The sequence below is a fragment of the Vigna umbellata genome, chromosome 2 (genome assembly GCF_029865625.1).
Source record: "Vigna umbellata cultivar VRB3 chromosome 2, Vumbellata_1.0, whole genome shotgun sequence".
In the NCBI taxonomy this organism is placed as follows: domain Eukaryota; kingdom Viridiplantae; phylum Streptophyta; class Magnoliopsida; order Fabales; family Fabaceae; genus Vigna; species Vigna umbellata.
In genome coordinates, this window is record NC_142166.1 from 6,789,258 (window position 1) to 6,810,772 (window position 21,515).

Sequence of the window (21,515 nt, forward strand, 5' to 3'; positions counted from 1 at the left end):
TTTCAATTTTATTTTTTTATTTTTTCTACCAGTGAGTCAAATCCACTAATTTCTTTTATTATATTAACTTTCATGTTCTTTAATCTCTTCAATACTACTGCAACGAATTGCTTACCTATAATCAATAATTAATTAGCTAAACTTTCTACCAATAAACTACGCTTCCTTGTTTATTTTCTCACGCGTACACTTTTCCTATTTCTTTCACTCAACTTCTTAAATTGATAAATTCTAAAGTCACTCAAAAAAAGAAAAAATGAATTTATTTTTTTCATAAATTTAATTGATAAATTCACGCGTACACTTTCATAGTTTAATTAAATTTTATTTTTTCATAAAATTTAATTAAATTTATACTACTTCAATTAGTTTATAACTTACAACCTATTTAAATTGTTTCTATTAATATTCTTATCATTAAATACACTTTTTTATCATTTTTAATTTTGTTTTAATTATCATTGTTTATTAGATTAAATTAAGAATTAAATAGAAGTATTTAAAAAAATACGAATACTATTATTTAAAAATCCTAAAATTATGTAACAAGATATTGTTATTTAGAAATAAAAAGAAATTCATTTGTATAATAAAAGTGAACATAATAAAGAAAAAATTAACGTATTTAACTATATTGTAAATATTTTAATGTAAAATTTGCATTTATATTATAAAATTAGTTGTCATAATTATTTTAATAATGTTTATTATTTTTATCGTTATTTTTTAATTATCTATTATTATTATTATACTAATAATAGTAATGGTACTAATATTTTTTAATAATATTATGACAGAGAATAAATATAACTACAAGTATACGTTTATGTTGAAGTCGTACATTAAAGATATCCAGATAATTGAATTTATTATCAACTGTTTGTGAAAATATTAATTTGTTGTATGTTTAAAATTTGTGGTTGATAAATCGGTATATTATGATTCATTAGTTCAAATTTTTTCACATTAGCTTATCTTTTCTTCTATTTTGTATGTAATGGTCTTCTTGACTGTATAAGCAACTAAATATGCTCTAACTAATACCCTGCAGAATGAGATTAGTGCAACAGCTTAGTTGAAAGTATAGTTTCGTTGTAAATTCTTTTTATTTTGAAAATTATAATATATGTTAGTATGTATATATATTAGTTTCTGTATATTTAGTACATATTTTATGGATGACTATATTATAATATAGTAGTTATATGATTAACTTTTTTACTAGTTGATTATTATATTTATAATGTTTTATTTAATAATTTTATACTATTAAACGTGATATTACATTTTAATACTATTTTAATAAAAAAATTAATTTTAACTTAATATTGTAGAATTATCTCATATATATATATATATATATATATATATATATATATATATATTAATATTAATCTTTCCTTCTTAGATTTCCATCATAATTCGTTTCAACACACATTAAAAAAAGAAAGTCACAAATATATACAGTTAAAAATTTTCTTTTAAAATAAATTAGAGATAAATTTACCATGTTTCCTATTTTATGTTTGAAAAAAAATTGAAGTAATTATACTAATTTTTTTATAAAATACTATGGTAGGACCATCAATCTAACAAGATATTCTTGCAATTTATTAAATTTTGCGATAGGATAAGAAGATTCACAATCTAAATTGGATGAGTCACGAGATGGAGGATAACAGTTATTTACATGTTCGGATGAGTCACGTGATTCCTGTCTAGAGTCTTCTTCACATGTCTTTCATCTTTTAACCTCTATCAAATTTTCAATCTTTGATTCTTCTGTTCTTATTTATGCTCTAATTTTATATTTCAAACATATTTATTTATATAAATCACATCACTTAAATTTATTATTCTATTTTTGTCTTCTCATTCCCTTAAAGAAGAAAATATTTTCTAATTTGACTATTTCTAGTTTCTAGCGACATTTTAAATATTATTTAAAGAAGGAAAATTACGTTTACCTACTTCTTCTAAAGCTAAAGTTAATATAAACACTCATATCCTAAAAATATTAAAATAAATATTTTTACTTTTTAATAAAATAACATTCATATTTTAGTTCATTCTTGAAATAAATATTTGTTTCTACTTCTTATCTCTTATATTTTTTTTAACAAAATAATATTCACTTCCTTACTTTATTTAATAATATTATATTGATTAAAAATTTAATTAAATAATATTTTCAAAAATATATTTCATAAATAAAGCAAGAAAGATTAATTATATCAATTAAAAATAGCATTCATACTATCTCGCTTGATTTTCCTAAATTATTTAGGCTTAATTAATAAATAAAACTAATTCTTAAATTTTATAATTTAAATTATAATATTATGATATATTCGTACTTGTTTGAATATATAAATCATACTTTTTACTTTAATATCATAATAAATTTATTTAAGTTGTTAAAAAAACGAGTTTAGATATTCAAATGGATTAAAAGTTTAACCAAACCTGTCAAATCGAGGGTAATGAGTAAATCTACCTTGTCATGTCTAATTATTATGTACATATATTACTTAAAGGTTATATGTAATTTTAATTTTTTTCATTTAATTCATAAAAACAATTTTCTTGGCTTTAAGTTCTTAGGTTTTTCATTTTATATTTTTTCTACATGATACTATCGTCGAGTGTTATAATAAATATTTAAATTCTTCTAGAAAAATAAAAAAATATTTTAATAATCACTTAGAAAGTGAAATGATAAAAGTAAAAGGAATATTAAAATTATATAGAAAAATCGTAAATTTTGTAAAATTAATAAAATATATTTAAGCTTAATTAAACTATAATAAGGTAGTGATCTCTTATAATAAAATAATTTAGAAGGAAACCCATCTTCTCTCTCATAGTCATATCATGAATCATCTTGCACTCCTATATATACCCAACAAATCACCCATTTATGTCTCACAACGTCCTCAGAAGTCATGGAAGAAGTTAACGGTACGTGCTTTTTCTCGTTCCATAAAATCATAGGACGATGATATCTTAAAAACTTCTTTTAACAATTTTTTACAATATGACATGTGTCATCATTTTATTAATTTGCTTAAATTTATTTTAAAAAAATATTTAAAATAGATTAATCATAAATCGCTACGTTATAAAAAAGTTGTAAAAAGAAAAATTGTTAAAAAAACTTTTTCCAAATTCATATAACCAAGTTCTTCGAAAAATAATCCACTGCTTAAACTATTTATTTCTTAATAAAAGTTAAAACTCGTCAAAATTAAATTTATCCTTAATTCAACTTTACAAAATAAATTTACATTTAGTTTTATATAGTAAATCTTTCTTATCTGCTATTTCTGTCATCTTGGCAGTGGTTCAAACGAAGGATGGAACTGTTACAGTAGCTTCTGTGTTTCCTGGACATCAGGAAGGTAATGTTTTGTAAAGTATTGATTACTTATGTTTCTGATAAATATGATGTTTCTGAATTTATTATGATCTGTGTTGCATAGCTATACAGCAGAGAGACCACAAGTTCTTGAGAATTGCAGTTGAAGAAGCTTATAAAGGAGTAGAGTGTGGAGATGGTGGTCCTTTTGGTGTTATAATAGTTCGTAACGATGAAGTAGTTTCTTGCTGTCACAACATGGTGCTCAGGAACACAGATCCTACTGCTCATGCAGAAGTCACTGCTATAAGAAAGGTTACATCGTTCTTTCTTTCCATCTAATCCAAATGCTCACAAATTCACTATTTATAACCAAATCATTTTCATTCTGCAGGCTTGTCTAAACCTTAACAAGATAGAACTTTCAGACTGTGAAATGTACGCTTCTTGCGAACCTTGTCCGATGTGCTTTGGAGCAATCCACCTCTCACGAGTTAAGGTTGTAATAACAAAAAACACATTGTCTTCAAATTTTGGATTAGAATTATCTAAATCCTTTATGTTAATTGAATTTATGTTTAATTAGTGGTGTCTCTATTGATAAAACCCATATTTAAAATAATTTTAATTTTATTAGACATGAAAATTATTTAATAAAGTTTACATTTTGGATGAGTTTCTTACAATATTATGAATGTTCTGACATAGAGGTTGGTTTATGGAGCGAAAGCAGAGGCAGCAATTGCTGTTGGGTTTGATGACTTCATTTCAGATGCATTGAGAGGTACTGGATTCTATCAGAAAGCACAATTGGAGATTAAAAGGGTTGATGGAAAAGAAGGTAACATTGCTGAAGAAGTTTTTGAAAAAACAAAGCAAAAGTATACAATGTTTTGAATTTCTATTTCTGTTTCATGTACCTGTGAAATTTGATTTCACGTAAATAATCTTGTTGCTCCCATCTGTACCTTATTTCAATTTTCTCTCTCTCGTTAGATGAGATTGAAAAGAAAGATACGATTTACGAGTTGGAAATGAGAAGACGACAATAATAATATCATCCCATTAACAACAAAATTAAATAAAAATATTTAAACAAAAATAGATGCATCTTAAATACTAAATAAGAACAAATTCTTTAATACATACTCAATTCGAAATATACAAGTTTATAAAATACTTTAAATTTAATTACGTGTAAAAATTACTATACATACTTCCATAAATATTAAATGTGGTGTTCTCTATTAATTGAACGACATATTATTAAATATATTTTATTTTATTGAAGTAAAACTTTAAATATAATTGAATAACGACTTAACCACGATGCACCAAATAAGTTTTCTTCTATAAAATAATGATAGATTTTACCTTCAATTTTTACCTTCGAAATTTTAATAAGGTAGCTTAGCCATACCTACTAATAATGACCAACAATGTTCTTAGTTGTTTCTTAAATCATCTTGAGCGATTAATATTCGATAATCATCAATTATTAGCTATTGGGGATGACAATTAATTTATAGGAATCTCGGGTGTAAAGGAGTCCATTTTGAAGTTTCAGTTTAATTTGAGAAAAATAAGTCGTTTCTTCTTGCACACCGAGTATTACTAATTGCACCTCAAACTGAGAAAAAGACCAAACTATTTTTTTTCACTGCACCACGTCACCATTCCGTCTCTGAGTTGTTGCAATGAACTCTATTAGTTTTGAATGAAAATTAGATATAAAAATTATACTTAGTTTATTATTTTTCTTCCAACCTCAAAAATTATGGATTAAGATTTGTAAAAGAGTGTTCTAAAAATTCTTTTTTGAAAATCCTATTCCAAAATTTTGTTCTAGAAATCTTTTTCCATAAATCGTGTTTAGAAAATCCTGGAAAACTTATAAGGGTCGCTTGCTCAAAATCTGGTGGGCCGAGAAATATAAGGGTCATCTTTGCTATTTACACTCCTAGTTTACGTTGTATGTATTATTTTATTTCATATTTAAAATTACTTACCCTTTATTTTTTCTCTGTTCCATTTTATTTACACTCCTAGTTTCACTTTCCACTTTTTTTCTCTTTCCAAGTTATCTCACTTCAACCAAACAATTTCTCTTCCACTCCTCTTTTTTTTTTTTTTTTTATTTGAAAGGTCTACATTGTGCACACCACAATTTAAAAAACGAAAGAAATTTTGGTGAACACATTTTATAATATCCAACCATTTTAAAATTAAATTTTATGAAACTTTAACTAACTTCTTTTAATAAAATTTTTTTCTCATAACAATTTTTTTCTCTCTATAAAACTTGTACCTAAAACCTTATTTGTAACTTGTTAATTGAAAGCATTTTGTGTATGTATTGTTTGTCATGTTTTGTCCATAGTTGCGAGGTATCTATCAAAATTGATTTGTAATTTTCTTAGCGTACCGTATGTGATAAGTGTTAAGATAAATATATTTTATTAGATAAAGTATAAGTCTATATAATAGTACAAAAAATTGTATAATTAATTTTTTTTAATTTACTTCTGATTTATAGGAGTAAAATCTTATAATTAAGAAAAAAATTATACACAATATATGACTGATTTTTTTATTTTTTTTAATTTGGTACCAAAGTTTATGAATTTTTTTATATAAAATTTTGGAGATTTTAACTAGAAAGATGATAGAGATACCAATTTCAATTTTAGTTTAATATGAAAATATTTTAACTTAAGTATATTTTAAATGAATTCAATTACATTGTAACTAATAAAGATACACATCACAAAGAAGAAAAATTATTTTGCATTGACGCAGAGGTGAAATCTCTTATAAAAGAAGATAAGTGATATAAAAAATGGCATGATGAGAACCAAAAAGTGAAAAAAAAAAATTGGCAGTTGAGGTCTATGAAGTAAAAAATCACGAAAAGTATCTTCACTTACTTACTGTCTTTCAAATTTAGAATGATTTGTCAAAAGTTTCATGGTGGAATTGACGAGTTTGTTCTAAATGAAAGGCAATTAATGGTAAATCTTATCAGAATAATCATGAAGAGTTGGTTGACATTTTTAGGAAATTAAATCAGTGTGACAAAACAGTAAGAATGTCAAAAGTAAGTTAATTTGACTCATATGAATTGACTCATCGCAAATAAGTAACAAAGTCAAAAGGGAGTCAATTCAACTCATATGAATTAACTCATCACATGTTAAATTAAATTGGATAAACTTAACTTAATTCACTTTTTTCAGTGAATTAGACATTTTGTAATCTAATTCGATTTACTACAAATTAGTGAGTTAGATGGATTGACTCAATAATATTTTGTTTTTTTATTTTATTTTATATATTTATTGCATTACAATCAAAGTATATTGATTCATTTCTTTTTTTTTATAGGATTACAATCAAGATATTAACATATTTCACAAAAACATTATTATAAAGATATTAGTTAATAATTAATCTACATAATTTATTAAACAAAAAATTAAACATCTAAACTATTCAACAACATTATAATCTTTAAAAAACAATCAAATATCAACTTCCATAATTAAAAGTAGTGAATAATTATAATAAAAACCTTAAAAAAATGGTGAAAATAATAATAAAAGGTTATTGTAGTGGATAATGGATCAAGTTATAACTCGTAGATTAAGTGAGTCGAGTTCAACTTGGCCCTTATTTAAAAAAAAATACTTTTTTCAATCTAACATAATTAGAATATATGATAAATCAAGTTAATTCATATATTAGAATCCATTTTAAGATGTTTAATAAAGAAGTTTGATTATGTAAAATCATATAAGAAGTGAAATGAAAGATTGAGGATACATGTATTTATTGTCTATTTGAATTTAAAATATCTCTTCAATTACTTAAAAATATAGTAATAAGTTCTAAAATGACTCAATTAAAATACATAATTTTTGGTTATGTTGCTTATGTTAAGAAATAGACTTAAGTCTAACTCAATCCTACAAAACGGGCTTATAAAGTAAGGTTTGCACCCACTTTTATATATATATATATATATATATATATATATATATATATATATATATATATATTAATTATATTGGCTTTATCTGTAATTGATATCTCGAACATAAGACTAGACAGTAATGGGTGGTTCGATAACCATAAATATTGTTAGGATAGACTCTGACCATAGCTCTTATACCATGTTGAGAAGTGAACTTAAGCCTAACTCAACCTCCAAAAACCAGCTTGTAAAGTGAGGTTTGTATCCACTTTTTATATATATATATATATATATATATATATATATATATATATATATATATATATATATATATATGTATATATATATATATATCAATTATAAATTGACCTTATTTTTAGTAAAGATGAAACTTCCAACCCCGCTTATTTATAGTCATATAAATAAGTTGTCTCTTAACGAAGCTTAAAGGTACGTTTCCTTTGATTATATTTATCAACAAAAAGTTACAATTCACAAACCAAACAAATTATTATAAATATAGTTTATTTTACGAGACTTTAATATATTTTTTTATTGAGTCCGAAATCAAGGTGGAGAATCATGATAAAATTCACACCAAGTTGATAATAAGTTCAGTTAGAGAAAGATGTAACAAAACTATATAAGGAAATGAAAGTACAGTGTAAATCTAATAAAAGTGTGCAACAAATGTTCAACAATTACATTATAAAAAAAGAATATGGTATTTGAAATAAAAAGTTTACTTATTAGCCATATCGCATCAGTTGTATTCTCAAGAATCTAATAACAATTTTTTTCTACAAAAAGTTAAACCTAAAATCTTATTTAGAGAGAAACTTATTAATTGAAATTATATATATATATATATATATATATATATATATATATATATATATATATATATATATTATTTTACCATGTTTGCTCTATAGTTTTTATTAACAAAATTCATTTGTAATTTTCTTAGCATATCTTATGTTCCAAGTACAGATTTTGCTATAATAATATTAATACTAATTTTTTACTTAAAATAAATTATTATTATAAAAATTAAAAGGAAATAAATTTTATTAAATTAAAATTATTTTAAGAAAATAATAATTAGAGAATATTTTTACAAGTTAGCTTATCTATAAGACAACTTTAATATACCAAGATTTAGTTTTTGAAATTTATCATTTTCTTTATCTTTTAAGTGACTTAAATAAGGCTTTATAGTAGGAAAATGTTCTAGGTAACATTAAAAAAATATTTTAGCAAATATGAAAAATTAAAATTAAACTTCAAATATTTTCATTACATCGAGAAGGAATTTCTACCGAAAAAGAAAGAGTAAGTCATTCAATCATAACGATACAATATACGGAGAAATAAATAATGAGACAATCAATCCCGTCACAACAACAAGGCAATATACATCGAAATTTCTACAAAACTTTATAGACAAACTATTTTCTCTGTAAAATATTTCTAGAAGTAGAATATAACAAAAATAAATAAAATTAATATTTTTACAAGTTAAAATTAGTTTATATAACCAGTTAGAAATATTTTAAAAAAAATATATAAATAAATCCATACAAATAATTTTTAACTGATAAATATTTTTTATTTTTATTTTTCCCCTGTAAAAAGTTTATAGAAAATGTTTTGGATAGTAGAAAGTTGTGATGTGGGATGAATGAATAGAATTATTAGTAGTGGAAACGTGAAACAATAACATGTGTCAGCTCCAACTTACCAAAACGTAGAAAACCATAAATATGAATGCTTCACATGTATTACAGAACTAACGTCACAATCAACAATTCAGAAAAAATGGAAGAGGACCTTCCGTGTGGCTATAATGAACCACCCAATTACACTACATCAAGTTAAAGGCATCATAATGAAATATTTTATTATTAATATAAAATAATAAATCACTTTTATTATTTTATTTGAAAAAACATATTAGATGATGATTTCATGTATTTTTATAACTTTTACGTCATTATTTATAATAACTAAAACACCCATTGTCGTTATCACGATTATAGAAGAAATAATATCTTGTTCTCTAACAAGTTTTTAATAAAAAAACAATAAAAGTGATTGTTGTTTTACATTAATCAGGATATTATTTCATATTAATTACAATATCTTAAATTTATAAATAAATCTATAATACAATTATGTAAGATAAGATGATAAGATAACGGACATCTCGTCAAATTAAAAAACTATTAAATGACAAACTTTATGAAAAAACATAGAAATTTAAATATTCATAATAAAAAAATTATTACGAATACAATTAAAAATATCTAAATTTACCGTGAACTTAAAATTTAATTTTTCTATATAATAATATAACATGTGAATCAAATTTAATAAAATAAACAAATAATACATATAAATTTTACTACTAAAATTTTACATAACAATATCATAAGTCGTAATAAATAATAAAATTAAGTTATACACAAAAACAAATAATATTTTTAATATATCAACTATAAAAAAATAAAAAATCTTTTAGTCGTGATCTGTGTTGATTGATTTCACAACGGTTGAATTGAAATCTAAAATTATTTGAAGATTCGGATGAAACACCTGATGAGGTGGCAGTTTAGTATGATTTTGATAAGTATAAATATATATATATCCTTTAGTTTAAATTTGTGACTGTGTTCATTTTGTTTGAAAATAAATTAGGGAAAGAAAATTTAGGGAAATTGATGTAGTAAACGAGAGGAGACAATCTTTGTAACTAAAAAAAGAAAAGGCATTAATCTTTGATCAATTACTGATAAAGAAAGACCTAAGAAACTATCTGCTAATTGAAATTATGAGAACTTAATATTGTTTTAACGGATAAACTTATCAATAAGCTTGTAGCCATTTTGAGTGTATAAGAAGACCCACATATGTGCATATTTGTGACCTAAATTATCAGGAAGTTGAAAACTTTATCTCAATCATTGAACACTGCCATTCGACAACAAAAATTCTTAATCTGCCGCCGCGTCCATCCAGATTACCTTTCTAGAACAATTCAAAACACTTATTAGTTAATACCACGTTTTTGTCGTCAACAATTTTTTTTTCCAGTAATTCTACCCACAAAAATTCTCTTCTCATCCATTATTCTGTTAATCACTTAAAAAATATACAACTTTTTTTAGTCAATATTTTAAAAATCATATACCATCTTTCTAAATTTTAAAAGTTAATGATATTATTCTTTTTAAAATTTTATTCATTTTGATTTTAAAAAACATCTTAAAAAATGAAAAAAAAAATAAACTGTGTTTAATTTTGACTCTTAAATGATATAAAACTATTTAATATGCAATAAAACTTAAAAAAATAACTAAAAGGAATAGAAAATGTTTTTTTTTTAAATTTTCTTATGTTTAAGAAATATGATAGCAATTTCCACTACCAAAGTGATCTTTGAGCTGTTTTGTTGTTAGTTATAATGTATTTAAGGTTTTTATTTGACACACGGCTACTTTTTTTTATCAAATTAGTCTATTTGTAAGAAAAAAAATACTTTAGTGTAGTTCATCAATGTTTATATTAAAGTTAAGTGCAAATTAGAGAGATAATTACATGGAATGAAAATATATAAAAACTCAAATATTATAGTATTTGTTCTTTTCTTTTCAAATAACCTAACAATTGAAACGGGAAATCGAAATATAACGAATAATTAAGAGCTCAAGAAAGAAATCACTAACCAACAACTTTATTTAAAAATAAAATTTTGATTTGAATATTAAATAATTATGGGGCTTGCATAATTTGTGGGGTCTCTAAGATTTGGATGGTAATGATGGATATTTTGAGAAGGGACATTAATAATATTTGTCGAAGTTGTAGATGAGATAGACACGTTAGAGAAAGCAGTTGAAATATAAGATAGTAGAAAGAGTAAAAGTAGGTAGCATGAATGTGAAAGTGTGTAGAAATTTCCATGGAGATAAGGATGAGAGAAGCTGATTAGGATTCAATGCAGGTTAAGGAAAGATGAAGAAGCATCAGATCAAATGGCTGACGCTGCAACTTGTCACCAATATTGGACTTTCTTCATTAAAACTTCAGAAAAAGTTGGGGAAATTACGCTGTTAATTAAATAAGAAAGTCTTTTAGATAGTTTTTTTTTTAATATTTTGGTAAAATAATGGAAGAGTGAATCAGCAACTCACCATTATTACCATTCTTATATAATAAAAAAACTTTATGTTATGATAGGTTTTACATTGTCCAATGACTATGATTGACTTTTTAATTCCTTAGTCGTTATGTTTGGGATATTAAATTACCTTTTTTTCTTCTTACGGTGAATGGAATATATATATTAAAAACTATTTTAATTGGGATGTGTAAACATACTCTTTACTTTATTATGAATTTTGACAAAAAGAAAGAACATTTTTCTCGTTTAATTTCATAAAAATCTCAAGAGCACTCATTACCGATACTTTTTATTTATTATGTGCATCACTATTAATTATTAAACCTTATCCACTAAAAGTTGGTATAGTGTAGAAGTGTTGCAACAAAGTTTTAAGTTTTAATGTTAACTAGTGTTTGATTGAAAAATTAGAAGATTATTTTATTAAGATGTGTAGGAATATAATCTTCAATGATTTTTTTTTATATTGTCTACTACTTTTAATAATTTTTTAATGATTTAATCGATGGTCTCAAGTCCCACATATAAAATACACATAGTAAGTATTTTAGAAATTTTTTAAAATTAGAGATGTTAATACGTGTAGGATAGTAAAGTAGGTATCGATTCGATGGTCGAGTATTAATTTGTCAAAATTTGGTAATTGAATTAAAATTCTTAACTTGTCACTCTGCTTTGGTTCCTTCACTTTGACATGTTAAATTGGTATACTAAAAGCAGGATGACACGTACTGACTTGCCAGTTCGTTTTTTTTAATGAAAATTAGAATAAAAATAATTAAAAAATTCATTTTTTTGTATTATATTATTTAAAGAATATAAATATACAATAATATTATAATTTAAATTATAATACTTACAAATTAATTTCTAATTTATTAATTATAATATAATAATTTTAATATATAAAGATAATATTTATTTTAGAGACATTAATTAATTAATGAAAATTCAAAAGTATTTACAATGTATTTTTAATATATAAATCTATATATATAATTAAATTATTAAAAATAAAAAATAAAAAATATTTTTAACAAAAAGAATAACCATACGCTTTCTAATAAATCTTTGTGCACTTTCGTATAATTTTAACCAAAGAATTCAATCAAATACTCTCAAAATTAAATGGAATGTTAGCATAATTAATGACTTTCTTTTGTATTTTATAGCAATTGTGGTGCCATTTAAAATTTTTTTTAATTAAATTTAAACTAACATTATTCTTCAACATAAAAATAACTTCGGTGAGAACCTAAAAATAAATTTTAAAGATTTGAATATACAAAATATATTATAATACTCCGGTTTTTCTTTATATGTGTTTTATTATTATAAGACATGACTAAGGCCTTGTTCACTTGAGTGAATTTGAGGAAGAGTAATCGAGGGGATTTGAGAGGATTTGAAAATTATTATTTTTTTGTTTATTTGAGTCAATTTGGAGGTAAGTGAGAATGAATTTGCAAGTAAAGTTTCTCAGAATTAGTGTAAGATTTGATTGACGTGACAAATTAAAAAAATTTACTTCCAAATTTATTCTCACTTACTTCCAAATTGACTCAAATAAACAACAAAAGAATTTATTTTCAAATTAAGTTCTTTCATTGTAACATCCCAATATCTCACATTGGATAATTCATAATTTATATATTGTAACATTACATTTACGGTAACATCCCGTAATCTCACCCTTTAAAATTTCCTAGTTGATATAAGTCTATACATGTAAAAATGTTCTAATTATAGTTCTTCTACTTCTCCCTTCCTTGGCACTGAGTGAGGCAACATTCCTTCATCTGCTCCCGTATAACGAATTATACGATCATCGCACATACCCAAACAAAACAAACACAAACAAGTAGGGTGAGCTAACATGCAACAAATCATTTATAAAACATATATAATTACCTTGATATAAACATCATATAATAATTATGTTCGACACTCTCATACTACAATTCCTATTAGACACTCGTCTCACAATACCCAATAGACACCACAATACCCAATAGACACTCATCCGGATGATACGTTGATGAGCGGTCACGGGAGGTTATGCACTTGTAATGACTTCTACTTCTTTTTACAAATACACTTTCAAAATACTTCATACCATTCACAAGGTTAATCCCCTCACTATGTCCAAAACCGGCACATAGACCAGGACCTCCTGCTCCTCTCACCACATAATTCATCCCTCTCTACTTGAGACTAGATGATTATTAGAGTATCAGGATAACCTCCAACTACGGGACCCTCAACATCAACATATACACAAATACCATAACATTTACTTAATCTCTCCACAAGACTCATACCATACTAATATTCCTCAACTCACATTATACCCTTACAAAATCTCCCCATAATACTCATATCATGTTCAGACGCATAAAATGCAATAATCACAATTATAATTCATAATTTCATATCTACCACAATAACATGAATTAATCAAACATTTCCATTCCAACAACATATATTGCATAATAATTTAACAGTACAAAATCTGTTCAATAAGATTTAAGTTAAAAACTTGTCGAGTAGACTTCCAGGAAAGAGAGGTGCGTCACAATGGACAACTTAAGTACCAAGTCTTTCCTTAGCCAAAGTGTTTCTCAACTAGTTTTTAACAAATTTCTTATTTACAGATTTAAAACAACAGCATATAATATTAACACCGAAATTTAATATAGATATCAAAAAATAGAAATTTAGCAATATTGAGATCCCTGAGAAGATACGAAATTAATATCTCTAAATCTGTAACTCCGATTTCAAATCTGAATGGTCATAATAATTCACTATTTGTTATAAACTACATATTAAAATTTCAGGTTGATCCAACGGTTAACTAGATAGATATTGAGGTTTTACCGAGGTAACTCAGGTGCAGAATTTTAAGTGGTTTTCGGTTATACTCAAAATGCGAAACTAATTTCCCTAATCCCAGACATTTAATTACAAATCTGAACGGTCAAAATGACTTAATATGTCTTATGAATTACATACTAAATTTTGGGCTCAATCTAACGGTAGATGAAATATATATGAAATTTGTACCATGATAGCTTAAGAACAACAATACAGTGTTCATCCGATTGTTTCACACTTTCGAAATTTCTTTCTCTAAACATAGACCTTCAATTACAAATCCGATCGGTCAAATTGTATTAATATGTCCTAAGAATCATATATCAAATTTTGAGGTTGATCTAACGGTTAAATAGGTCAAAATCTATATTTTTACCGAGACAACTTAGTAACAGAACTACAGGGTGACTAATTTACTCAAACTTGCAGTATTTATTTCTCCAAGTACAGACTTCTATTTTCAAATCCGAACGGTCAAAGTTTAGTAATAGGTCTTAGGATTCACATACTAAAATTTTAGCTAAATCCAACGGTGAAAACAATTAATAGAAAATTTTCACAACAGTAACTCGAAAATAAGAAATTATAATAATGAAAACTAAATTTATATAAGTGAATAGATAACTACCATTACCAAAATTTTAGCATACTCATAACTCATATTCATTATCATAACATGGATAAAAAAAAATCATATACAAGAAGGATTAGCTCCCCTACCTCTATTCCAGACTTAATCTCCTGCTCCGAATTTGTTTCCCTGAAACCCTTCAGAACCTCTACTCTTCTTGCAACTAAAAATTTCTCCCTAACTCTTTCTTCTCTATTTCTCAAGCTCTCACTTGATTCCTCTTTTCTTGGTGCAAAATACCCTTCCCTCCCATGGCTATTTATAGTAAAAAAAAATTTACTATTCATTAATATTTTAATATTATTTATTATTTTAATATTATTTAAAAATAATATTTCAATCATTTTCTCACCAAATCTGATCCTAATTTCTACCTACTACTTTCTTCCATGCTAAGGAATCTTAATGCTGAAAATTTATTTTTACTATTTACTTTTTACTATTTACTATTTACTTTTTACTATTCCATTTAAAAAATTTTACTAAATAAGTTACCAAAAATTTGAACCTCTCCTTCTAAAATTACTATAATTTTATATCCAAAATTTACAATTTTCTATCCATTAAAATTATTATTACTAATAAAATACTAAAATTTACTACTATAAATATATATATATATATATATATATATATATATATATATTTTATGGGTCTTACATTCATCTTTCTCCTTTCTTTTCAAAAAAATTGATTCTTTTTGTCTATTTGAAGATCCACATTTGTAAAAGCAATTACCATATTCTTCGATCATTCATTATAAATTCAAATTTTACTCTTCAAGATAAATTTGTGTTTTATTTTATGTGTTTTTTATCAGGTTGCATATAATTTTTCATTTTTTATATAGGTATCTATAACTAATGGATTTTTTTTATAAATTAACGTATAAACACTATTTATACGTCTGACTTGACCCATTATCATTTCTGAGTGTAATATCTAGATGGTGTGAGTCAAAAACTTCATAGTACAAACAATATGATATGAGAAAAGATCATACTTAAAGAGTTAGTGAAGTTAATCGTGTTATGTCTTGGTTTGAGTCATTTGATTGTTGAAAAATTATTTAAAGACTTAAGAATAAATAGATGTAGAATTTCATCAGTCTATTCTATACATTTTTCTTTTAGAAGACAGGTATTTATCAAAATAAATTTCATACAAAATTTAATTATACATAATTGTTTGGTTTTAACATTAGCATATGAAAGTTATTTGTTAAATTGCTGCTTTATAACATGTTTGACGTTATAAAAACTCTCGAACCTTTTATAATATGATTCATTCATTTTCTTGTATTTTTTTAAATACATTAATTTATCCTTATGTTTCTTACACTACTTCTTGTTATTTTTTTTATGCGAATAATGTATTAATATTTGAACAAACATAGGAATAGATGCGTCTGTCATTCGAGAACTGGAGCCAATAACCAATGACTTAAGATAGTGATAATTTAAAAGATGAAGTCATTATTTTTCTTTTGAAAACTATATCAAACACATTTCTCATATTTTGAAACAATATTTAAGAAATATCATTTTGAAATACAAGGTTAAGAGGTTGTAATAGCTGTTAAACTCATTTCTATATAGATATATATGACATTTGAATATTGATGTTATTAAATAAGGACCTTTTGTTTTTGAATTTGTGATTTGGATGTTACAACTACGTGATTTCGCAATTACAATCACTAAAATAATTATTTATATTAAAATACTTTTTACATGTATAAGTGCTGACGAACAAACTTGAAAGCTAATGTGCTGATGCAAGTTTAAATAATGGAAGAAGCCTCGTTCCAGAAAAGAGTTAGGGATAAATAATTGCTATAATGAAAACGATTTCATTAATTACGTATCAACAAGGGGTTATCATAATGGCATGCGTGCATATTTTATTACCTCACTGTTATTTTCGTAAAAAACTCACTAATATTAACGCTTGTTGACGTATACATAATATAATTACTTTTTAAAATGTCATTAAGAATGCTCCAATTGACACTCAACTTGCACATATCTTGTCTTATTCCAAATAATATAGGGAGGGAAGGTTTGTTATAGACTAGACACTTAGTATTTGTTTAATAAGTCTTGATAACAAAAGAACTATATTATAAATTTATTAACAAAATACAAAAAAAAAAATTAGTTTGATAAGTTATATTTTTTATTAAATTTAATTATGTTTTTATCCTTAAAATTTGAAATGAGTTTGGTTTTAGTTCCCAAATTAAGAAGAAGAAAAAGTATATATACTCTCTAAATTTTTTTAAAAAAAGTATATAGTTTTAATTTACTTCTTTTATGTTTGGTTTCTTGAGTTTTGAACTAGCATAAAAATGTTGTATATTTTCTTTTATACAAAGTTTTATTGGATGTTATGCCTAGTATGAAAATTATTCTTATAAGTAAGTTTAATTAATTGTCACTTTAACTATTTTAATTTTTTGCTATATAAATTCTCAATAGATTTGTCAAAGATTGAATATTTTTTTTTCAAATTATCTGTCTTTATGACATTGTGTGATGGCTAAGACAAAGTTTTGCCTTAAGACTTAATGTGATATGTAGAAATTTTCTCTTAACGAATTTGTCACTAAGTGATAATCTAATTAAAAATCATAACTCTTCAAAAACTTATTTCTTCTTTTTGATCTCATATATAACTCTTTATGATCAAATAAGATATTTAAAACTCTTGGAACCACTAAAAAAATTCAAACTTACATCATCGCTTCAACCTTTAATTGAGCTAACTATTTAATTTTTGCTTAAACTTTCCACTATACCTAAACCTACACCAAACCTAACATCAAACTCACCATCTACACCATGAAATGAACTTTCCCTTGAACCACATGGTGACCTTCCACATAAACCAACACCATCCAATCTCAATTAGAGCCCACAAAGAATACCTATTACCATCGGTTTTTGTTGGCCCGCCATCATCTTCTACATCATCAATCAATATGTCGAATACTAATGCTCTTCTTTCACCTTTGTGTTATGACAAAAAGAGGAAGAAGTGTATATATGCAAATACATATGTGCTTGTATTGTTGTTTATTTATACTTAGACATATTTTCTTGTGTTTTTAAAGACTCACATAAATACCTGATTATCTTTTCTTTCTTGAATCTTCTGTATGCTTAATTTATATTTTTTTGCTTTGCTTTTCTAATGACATTTATAAATATATCTTATGCTTCATGCTTATATATTTTGCTCTTTTATACTCTCATATCTTTTAGTTTATATTGTCCTAATTTTGATGAGAAATCCATATTATTTTTATCATAACAATTAAGATTAAATATGTTTTTGATTCCTTAATTTTAAATGAAAATTGGAATTAGTCCATCTTTGAAACTTTTGCTTAATTTAGTCTCTTAACTTTAGAAATGCATGTATTTAATCTTTTTAACTAAATTTTATTAAGTTTATTTGACGTTTTAAATACCATAACTAAAAGTTCTTAAAGTGACAAAGAACTATAGTTAAGCCAGAAATTATCATTAAAAGTCAAAAATAAAAAGGAAACAAGGATGGTTGGATGAGGAATTGTTGTTAAAAGTATTTTTCACTTTAAAAAAGGTGAAGTCTTTTCTCCTTTTCTACACTGTGTTTCATTCTACTTTTTTCATATCCTTCTCTACAATTACTTTCCTAACATCATCATCCTTGCTTTACACGGTCAATATCGCTTGTTTTAGTCATTTTATTATCGCCTCTTGTTCAACCGGTCGTCTCGCACTACACTTTTTCTCCTTCTTGTGTGTATTGGTTTTCTATATAATCTTTGTTGTCACTGCATTGTGTTTTCACTATTTTCACCACTATCGTTGTTTTGTCATCATTATTCGTGTTGTGTTGCTCGTGCCATCGTAACTCGTACACTCTCTATAGGTTTTTTCTTGGTTGTTTGTTTTCTCCCTCCCCATATGTTGTTGTTACTCCCTCTTCATTTCTCTCTGAGTTCCTCCTTCTTACATAGTTTAGTTCCTCCCTCCTTATGATCTTTCCACTATTTTGTTGACCACTCTACATTACAGGTTAGATTTTCTTTTTAGTTTCAATGAAAAAAATGACAATTATATTTGGTTAAAAATATGATTTTTAACTATAGTTATAAATATTACCAATTTTTACAACTTATAAGAAGTTTGTATTAATGACCGTTTCTTTCAATATCTTTTTAAATTATCCTAGAAAATGTCGTTTACATATTGAAATTGTCAACAAATTTGCAAAAAACATATACTAATTAAATTTTACAATTTCTTACAAATTTAGTTAATGCTAAAAATGAATATTGGTAACCCTCTTTAATAAATTAATTTGTAAAAAAATATACTAATTAAATTTACAATTTCTTACATATTTACTTAATACTAAAAATGAATATTGGTAACACTCTTTAATAAATAAAAATATAACAAAAAAAAAAAGACAATAACATTTGTCAAAAGTGAAAAATGATTGAAGTGAATCACTTAGAAATGAAATTAAAGTCTCCTGATGAAATTAATGTTTCCTTAAACAAAATGTCTCCGTAAAAAATTTTATTTGAAAAAAATAAAATGAAATAATTTTTTTCTTAAACTAAAATTAGTTTATACGTAAATAAAAAAAATGAAAAATACTTAAGAGAGCTTTCCAAATTAGCTTATGCATACAGCTAATTTCAATTTGTGGAATGATTTATTTGAATTTGTTTGTTATATATTTATGAGAAATTTATGCAATTATATCCTAAACATCGTAATTGTTCTATTTTTAAAGATATATAAGGTCTGTTGGTGTAAACTTTACCATAAGAGCTAATAAGGAAGAAAGAAAAAATAGAATGATCTTCTTAATAAATTAAAATTAGTTTTTCATGCACAAACTAATGACATTCAAATTTGAAAAATTCGAAAATTTTCTATAAAAAAATTATATATAAATTAATTTTAACTAGATGGGTTTATTTTATTTTCTTAAAACTCCTTATATTCTTAATTAAAAACCCTCGATTAGGGTGATATTGCAAGTCTTGGAATATGCTTTGATATTATGCTTAATTTCCATTATCTCTACTTTATCATACAGGATCACATTCCATTAAGAGTAGATTCTTTCTTCTTATATTATTCTTCTCCGTTTCATACGCAACAAAATAAATTATAAATATTTAATTATTAAAATAAATCCCACTCAAATATGAAGGAATATAATCTATAGTTCCAACAATATATCAACGTCACAGTCCTAAAAGATATTTATATTTTCTGTGAGTTTTTCCTTTTCACCACCACAAATTCAATATATATTCCACTTTATATTAATTTACACAAACTTCCGTTTATCTTTGAATGCTTGTATATATAAATTAAGGGCAACATTTTTTTAAGTATATTTTTGTCTGGAAAGTGCTGAATAAGGTTGGACTCTTATTTACTCACTATTGCAGACAACAAAATTAAATGGATTAAAATATATTTTTTATACAAATTTTTGAATTAGTACAAAATTAAGATACAGAAAGTATTTGACATTTTATACTAATTCTAAAAGCAGTATAAAAAATCTACCTTTTATACTAGTTCTACAACATGTATAGAAAGGTTGCTTAAGGGAAATATAAATTTATATATGATCAAAACTTTTTATATTGATTAACTAATTAACTAGTATAAAAAATTTGACATTTTGTAGAGGTTTAAATGATAATATACATAATAAACTCTACTTTTTATACTGGGAAGTCCTCAACCAATATAAAAAATATAATTTTCTATACCAACTAGAATGTTAACCAATATAAAATGTCACTTTCTATATCGATCCAAGCATTAACCAATATCAAATGTTATGTATTTTTTAATACCAGGTTTCTATGTGCTATCTACAACATATAAACCTACATAAAATTCAAACCACAATGGTCCTAGAATAATCCAGATAACATATAAAATGAACAAAATAATTACTATACTTCTTACTACTTATACATCAAATAAAACTTTCTAATCTCCTCAAACAACGAATACATCTAATATTTACAAAAAAAACTAAAAAAATACCTAATATCATCTTCTATAAACACTTAAAAGGCACAAAGCCCACTACTCTTGAACTTTCTTTAGGACCTCTTGTTTTAGAATTATCTATTATAGCAGTTGTGGCAGCGATTCATTCATATCTTCCTTCCTTTGTACTCCTGATATACATATTTAAAAACCTCAATAAGATTAGTATACACTAATAATAAAAGTGTGTAATTAAAACAATTACCTCATTTACAATTGCTTTTGCTAGGAGCTTGCCCATTGTCTCAACCTTCTAAGTGGACACCAGGACTTGAGCAGTAGCATGTCAAACTTCTACAACCATCACCCTCATCATATCAACTATAATGAGTTTACGATGTTTGATTGACCTTAATGTATACATTTTACCTAAGTTATTCAAATAATATTTGTAAAATATATTA

The 21,515-nt window shown here is 24.7% G+C and overlaps 1 protein-coding gene across 1 annotated transcript; it reads left to right on the forward strand.

Annotated features, from left to right (window-relative positions):
• The first annotated feature begins 2,942 nt into the window (after positions 1-2,942).
• LOC148203278 (guanosine deaminase-like) lies at positions 2,943-4,393 on the forward strand. Its single transcript, XM_088107899.1, has 5 exons — positions 2,943-2,961; positions 3,342-3,401; positions 3,483-3,673; positions 3,753-3,857; positions 4,067-4,393. The coding sequence occupies exons 1-5, from the start codon at positions 2,946-2,948 to the stop codon at positions 4,253-4,255; spliced, it is 561 nt and encodes a 186-aa protein (XP_087964025.1). The 5' UTR covers positions 2,943-2,945; the 3' UTR covers positions 4,256-4,393.
• The last annotated feature ends 17,122 nt before the right edge of the window (positions 4,394-21,515 follow it).

Coding starts and splice junctions, on each gene's coding strand:
- LOC148203278 (XM_088107899.1), top strand. Junction 3,674..3,752: donor AAGTCACTGCTATAAGAAAG/GTTACATCGTTC, acceptor TTCATTCTGCAG/GCTTGTCTAAACCTTAACAA. Junction 3,858..4,066: donor TCCACCTCTCACGAGTTAAG/GTTGTAATAACA, acceptor GTTCTGACATAG/AGGTTGGTTTATGGAGCGAA.